This window comes from Nycticebus coucang, chromosome 14 (genome assembly GCF_027406575.1).
Source record: "Nycticebus coucang isolate mNycCou1 chromosome 14, mNycCou1.pri, whole genome shotgun sequence".
Lineage (NCBI taxonomy): Eukaryota > Metazoa > Chordata > Mammalia > Primates > Lorisidae > Nycticebus > Nycticebus coucang.
In genome coordinates this window covers 61,618,619-61,625,346 of record NC_069793.1, presented here as the reverse complement: position 1 = coordinate 61,625,346, position 6,728 = coordinate 61,618,619, and the positions used below count along the sequence as shown (strand labels likewise).

The window sequence follows — 6,728 nt, the reverse complement described above, 5'->3', positions numbered from 1 at the left end:
AAAAAGAGATTAAGTTAATGATTCTACGTTTCTAAAATTGAAAGACAAGTTTTAATTAATTTTTCCTAAAAGATTAGGTCCACCTGTTATGTTAGCACTTAGAAATTATTTGCAGCAGTGATAAAAAAGAAAACAACATACATAAATGCAAATGATAATAATTGATTATTTCTTGCTATGATTGTTAATTTTTCAGACATATTAAATTTTAATTTTATATTTCAAAATTATTGTATAGACCTCTCTCCAGTAATAAACTTTATTTGCCTCCTTCTGAAGTGAATTCCATTGCTTTATGGCATGCAACATGCATGCTCATCACTTCCAATTAATTACTTGTCACTGCAATAGTTACCCCTTTCCTTGAGTTTGACTCCCACAGTTGTGGACCACAGACTAGCCATAGAAAACACACATGGAGAACTGTCAGATATGCAGCCTTAGACTTTACTGTCTCCAAACTCTTAAGTCAAAATTTACATTATATCAGGATCTCAAGGTGATTCAGGCCTAGGCCAATGTCTGAGAAGCAATGTTCTAAGCATTTCATATCCAGCAGCTCTATGGAGATAAAAACATTTTGCTACCTCCACCTGGTTAATTCCCTCAATTTCCTCAAAATATTCTCATGTAATTTTGTTATGGCTCTCCCAATGTTTACTACTTTTTTTTTGCCTTTTCTACTCTCCAAAATCACTGACATAATTCAATGCTCAAATTCTTCCTCTACCTCACAGAGGTCTCATTTTGTCACTCACCCTTGGTAGAGTGCCATGGCGTCACAGCTCACAGCAACCTCAAACTCCTGGGCTTAAGCAATCTCTTGCCTCAGCCTCCCAAGTAGCTAGGACTACAGGCACATGCCACAGTGCCCAGCTATGTGTTAGAGGAAATTAATGAAGGAATTACCCAGGTGGAGGTAGCAAGATGTTTCTATCTCCATAGATGGCTAGATATGAAATGCTTAGAGCCCCCTCTACCTCCTCCTATCTCTAAATACTTGACCTTCAACACTCTGCTTTGTAGCTCTGTGACTGGAAACATTCTCATCTTTCCACACCCTGAAGATGTCAGTCATCTCCAGTATTTTTATTTTATTGGGCTCTACAATATGAAAAAAATGAATCACATTACCTGCTCTTCTATAGTCTTGTTTTGCCACAAATTTGGAAGCCTGAATTCAAGACTACAGCTTTGAGAAGTCTCCTTTATTAGATGGCCACAGTCTCATAAGTGAGTCAGAATTAGGACAAATCACAAAGAATTTAACCATCATAGGAGAAGAAAGCTCTGATTCTACATCTATAACAGATTGATGCTCATTGAGATTAAAATCACCAACATCACGAGTCTCTGACACACTGAAATGATATAGAGGACCATGATTATCTCATAAATATCATTCTATCTCTGAAAGCTGTTTCATGCTTAAAAAGTACATATGAGAGAACAATCATTACTAGATGAATGTTAGTAGGCTGTGGGGAACACATAAAATATGTTCCTGGCATCAGGAAAAATTTCAGAGTGGAAATGCCACTTAGATTGAGGGTTGAATAATGAGAATAGTTGTGAAAATCATAGTTTTTGGAAGTGTAGGGCACTACTTCCATGCCTGGAAAGAAACACAAACAAATAAATTTTTAAAATGTGCAGTGGTAATGGGACAGGGTAAAATATGATGAATTCATACCAAAATAATTTATATTGAACCTGTACTAAAGAACTCATAGCATTGTTAAAACAAGACATGAAAGAAAGCTTGATAGAAAAATCAGTGGCAGCAGCTTCTGATTCAGAGGGTCTTACAAACCTTATGAAAACTTTTGAAATAAGTCCAGTCAATGATTATAGAATAAGAAATAGTGCGAATTCTTACGATAAGGTAATTTCTATCTAAGCTCACTGTGTTTACAGCATGAGCCATGAACACATTGGAAAGGGGGCAGGATATACTGTACAAAAACGATATCAGGATAGAGCAACACACATGGACTATTGTGTTGGTGTTATTGTGATTAGATATTGTCAGTAGCACTGGATAGAAGGGGACAGAAGAGAGATTCTATGACTTAGAAAGAGTGAAATGGAGTGATTAATTGAATGTAGTAGATTAAGAAGAAAGAATCATAAGAGATGACATCCACATTCTGAACTTAGCTGAATGGAGATTAGTTCCACACACTTCCATGGTGATCAAAGGAAGAGAATGAGTTTGTTGATCAATCATCAGTTAATTGTTAATGGGCCCTTTTGCATTAATTATTGATTTGCACTTTGGACTTGGAGAAAAAAAGAAAAGAATCGCTTTTGACATTATTTGTCTATAAACATTCAAATAGACATGTATCTTTCTCTGTATGTCTTGAGTTTAGAGAATAAATATGAGAGGAGGAGAAGAGACTGGAGATTGACCAATAATTAGCTTTGGCTGATTGTGGTGCCATAAGCCGATAGTCCCAGTGTTTTCAGAAACTGGAGCTAAAGGATTGCTTAAATCCAGGAAGTCCACAACAGCCTGGACACCATACCAAGAGCTGATACCTACCACATACAAAAAATAATAATAATAATAATAATAACAATGATCAGATTAAATTAGAAAATTTACTTCCAGTAACTAGAATTAATTATATAAACATGAGTTTTGGCCCACACTAGGTGTGAAACCTAACTCTCCTTACAGGTTCTGTATCTTTATACACTCAACACCTTAGCTTCCTCACCTGCAAAATGGAGATGATGGTTGTTGGAAGGACTGTTATGAGGATTAAATAAACATGTTGAGGAATAATGACATATATCAATAAATTATTTTATCTTAGTGTTTAGCAAAGACTTGGCAATATTAGGAGTTTATGTAAAGCTAATTTTATTTTTTATTTTATTCTGAAAGAGTGAAAAGCCTAGATGGACTGAAAGTGAAAGAATGGTGTATAGCGCCATGGCAAGAGAGTTTCAGAAAACTCAGACATTGACCCAAAGATGAAGATAAATTAAAATAAATAGTAATAGGTAATGGAACAGCTAAAATATTAGAGGTCTTGATTTCAGGAAATTTTATATTGAAAATAATCAAGAGAAATAGCTGGAAGGATTACAATCATTTTCAAAAACCGTATCTTTTAATAAGATTCTAATTAACTACATTTCATCGCACGACAGAATCATAACAGCTAGTAACTGCCCACCTGCCGATTATTCTTTCCTTGAACTATATGACAGGTGACATTTGTCAAATATTCAGTACTTAATTTCTCTTGATGTTGATGATATTAGTAGAAATTAATATGTACATCCTAATGTAATATACTGTCTCAAATCTTCAGTGAAAAACTCTTACAATGTGCATTTTGTTATTCCTAATTGATAGAGATAATTTAGGGTCAGAGATTAAGTGATTCATTCAAGGTGACAATGATTTAAGTGAAGAAGGTAGGAGTAAATTTGCTGTTATTAAAAATCACATTCTTTCTGCCATAATGTGCAATCTCTTTTTAAAATTAAGGTTTCTATGTTCATTTTTAAAATTTCAGAATATTATGGGATGCACATATTTTGATCATGCAGTTTTCCTTTTGCTTATTTAAAGTCAAAGTTATGTGGTTCCCTTCACTACTGCATGAATTATAGCGTGAGTTTACCCACTTTTCCTCCTTCCACCCACTTGAATGTGAATATTGTTAAGTTTGTTTTGTTTTGTTTTTTAAGTTGGCCGTTGGTAGAGTGCTGTGGCTTCACAGCTCACAGCAAACTCCAGCTCTTGGGCTTAGGCAATTCTCTTGCCTCAGCCTCCCTAGCAGCTGTGACTATAGGCACCCGCCACAACATCTGGCTATTTTGTTGTTACTGTTGCAGTTTGTCCGGGGCTGGGTTCAAATCCACCACCCTTGGTATATGGGGCTGGTGCCCTACTCACTGAGACACAGGTGCTGCCCAATTCTGTTACGTTTTGCTTCTATATGTGCACATAAGAATTGATCTACTAGATCCAAATTAGTATTGAGTACACAAGATACTTCTTTTCCCATTCTTGTGGAACTTCACTTAGTAGAAAGGTCTCCAGTTCCATCCTGATTGTTACAAAAGATACTAGGTCATCATATTTTTATGGCTGAGTAGTACTTCATAAACAGTTGCCACAGTTTAATAATCCATTCATGTGTTGATGACCTCTCCGGATGTTTCCACATTGTCGTGATTGTGAATTGTGCTGCTATCATCATTTGCGTGTGAGTGCCTTTTTTATAAAATGCTTTTTTTCCCCCTTTGGGTAAATATTTAGCAGTGGGATTACTGGACTGAATGGTAGATTTACTTTTAATTCTTTGAGTTACCTCGCTACTACTTCATTTGGAAAAGAGAAAAGAAAAATCACGATAGAGTGTCCTCTAACCCCAGTTATATCTGGGGTCTCCAATCCCAGGCTGCGGACTGGTACCAGTCTATGGCCTTTTGAAACCAGGCCACAGAGCAAGAAGTGAGCAGCCAAAGAGCAAGTGAACCTTCATTTGTACTCCTCATGACTCACATCATTGCCTGAGCTCTGCCTCCTGTCAGAGAAGCAGCAGCATTAGATTGTCATATGAACAGGAGCCGTACTATAAACTGCACGTTAGGGATCAAGGTGTTCTGTTTTGAGAATCTAGTGCCTGATGATCTGAGGTGGAGATGTAATGTGCTTGAATCAGTCCAAACAAATACCTCCCCCACTTCTGTAGAAAAATTGTCTTTCATGAAATCTTGTGCCAAAAATGTCGAGGGAAGCTGTACTAGGGGATAGTCAAAGGGGATTAAGATAGGTGATTTAAATGTAAATTTAAAATACTCATTTCTCATCATTAACTTTATGCTTATAATAATTAAAGGTTTAAAATCAAAATTTATTTGGTTGAAAAATATTTTTCTTTGCTGTACAAGCGTATATTAGCTGTGACCACACATAAACATACACAGGCAAATGTGAACACCAATGCAAAAAAGATTCTTAGAAAATATTTTCTGTTCTTAGATAAAAATTGAAATGGATGATTTTTAGGGGAATTTGGAGAAAAAAAAATTAGGTACAGACTTTTTCAGTTCTATGTGGTCCTACTCAGAGATCTGTAATTAGGTTTCTCTGATTCTCTGAAAGTATACTGTAACTTTCTGGTAACATAATCGAGCGCTTGTGAAAGAAGCCATTTTCTATAGCGTCATTGCTCTTTTCTCAAAGAGGAATCCAGGCTTTGATTTTATACTCTGTCTTCATCTTTGTTTCTGGTCTGATTCTCCAGATACAAGATTAACTATGAAATCTATGTTTAGAGAAAAGGCGGATAAGGCCATATTGAACTTGCTTGGTCTTGATGCTATAAATGATGGGATTCATTAAAGGAGGGAGGAGGAAGTAGACATAGCTCATGATGATGTGGACCCCCTTTGGAACATTCCTCCCAAATCTGTGGATGAATGACAGCCCAATTACCGTAACATAGAAGATGAGGACACAACTAATATGGGAGATACAGGTGTTGAGTGCCTTGGCCCTCTCTTCACCAGAGGCAATACCTAACACAGTCTTGAGAATTAGAACATAGGAGAAAAGGATAATAAGGGAGTCTAAGAAGATTGTGAGACAAATTAGTATTACAGGGTAAAGTCTATGGAAAGTTATATCAGCACAGGCCAATTTCATGACTTCTTGGTGAAGGCAGAAAGCATGGGAAAGGACATGAGAGTGGCAATATGAAAATGAAAAAAGACGTACAATTAAAGGCATGATAGATACAAAACCCCTCAGAAAAATCCCCACTCCTAACTTTACCACTTGAGTATTGCTGAGAATAGATGCGTACCTCAAAGGATTGCGGATGGCAATGAAGCGATCATAGGCCATGGCAAGGAGGATACCTGATTCTACCAAAGAAAGGGAGTGAATAAAGTAGGCTTGCAAGAAGCAGCCTGCATGGCTAATTTCCCTGTGATTCACCCACAAGACGCCCATCACTGTGGGCATAGTGGTCAATGTCCCCATGATGTCTGTGCCTGCCAGCATGGCAAGGAAATAGTACATGGGTTCATGAAGACTTTGGTCATCCTTGATAAGATAGAGGAGTGATCCATTGCCAAGAAGAATAGAGACATAGACTGCAAAGAAGGAGAAGGAGATCCAATGATGAGCTCCCGGCAGCCCTGGGAAACCAGTCAGCAAAAAGGGGGCCTCACTGATATTGGGCCACATAGTGTCAACAAGTAGAGAGCAGCTTTCTTGAAACCTTGAAAACAGGAACGTGGATGTGTCTTGGTAACATATGACAGTAACTTCAAAGTCTTCAAAACTGGGAATAATTTCTAGGTGTGGTAAAGATGAGTCTGCAACTATTTTCATACAGAAGTAGGCAGGCTGCATGAGAGATGAGAAAAGATGGTCTTCCCCTAATTAGAAAAAGAAAGACTAAGTTAACAGTTAAAATTTTGCCAAATTAAAAGAAATTTTTCATTAATATTTCTAATGGTTAAGGCCCAACTGTTATGTGAGTGCTTAAAATATCTCAACAACAGTGATCAAAACACAAACAAAGTAATATATAGCATATGAATATTGATAACAACCGTTTTTAACTACTTTTCTACTTGTAATTGCTAACTACTTGGAGATAAGTAACTTGAATTTATTTTTATCTTTCACAATTGTGTCGAAGACATGTTTTTACAATTTAATAAAACTTATTTTTTGTAATACAATA

The 6,728-nt window shown here is 36.6% G+C and overlaps 1 protein-coding gene across 1 annotated transcript; it reads right to left on the bottom strand.

Annotated features, from left to right (window-relative positions):
• Window positions 1-5,284: 5,284 nt before the first annotated feature.
• Window positions 5,285-6,226, bottom strand: LOC128565435 (olfactory receptor 51B2). The gene has a single exon (XM_053561872.1). It carries the CDS (start codon window positions 6,221-6,223, stop codon window positions 5,285-5,287), a length of 939 nt encoding a protein of 312 aa, XP_053417847.1. The 5' UTR covers window positions 6,224-6,226.
• Between the last annotated feature and the right edge of the window lie 502 nt (window positions 6,227-6,728).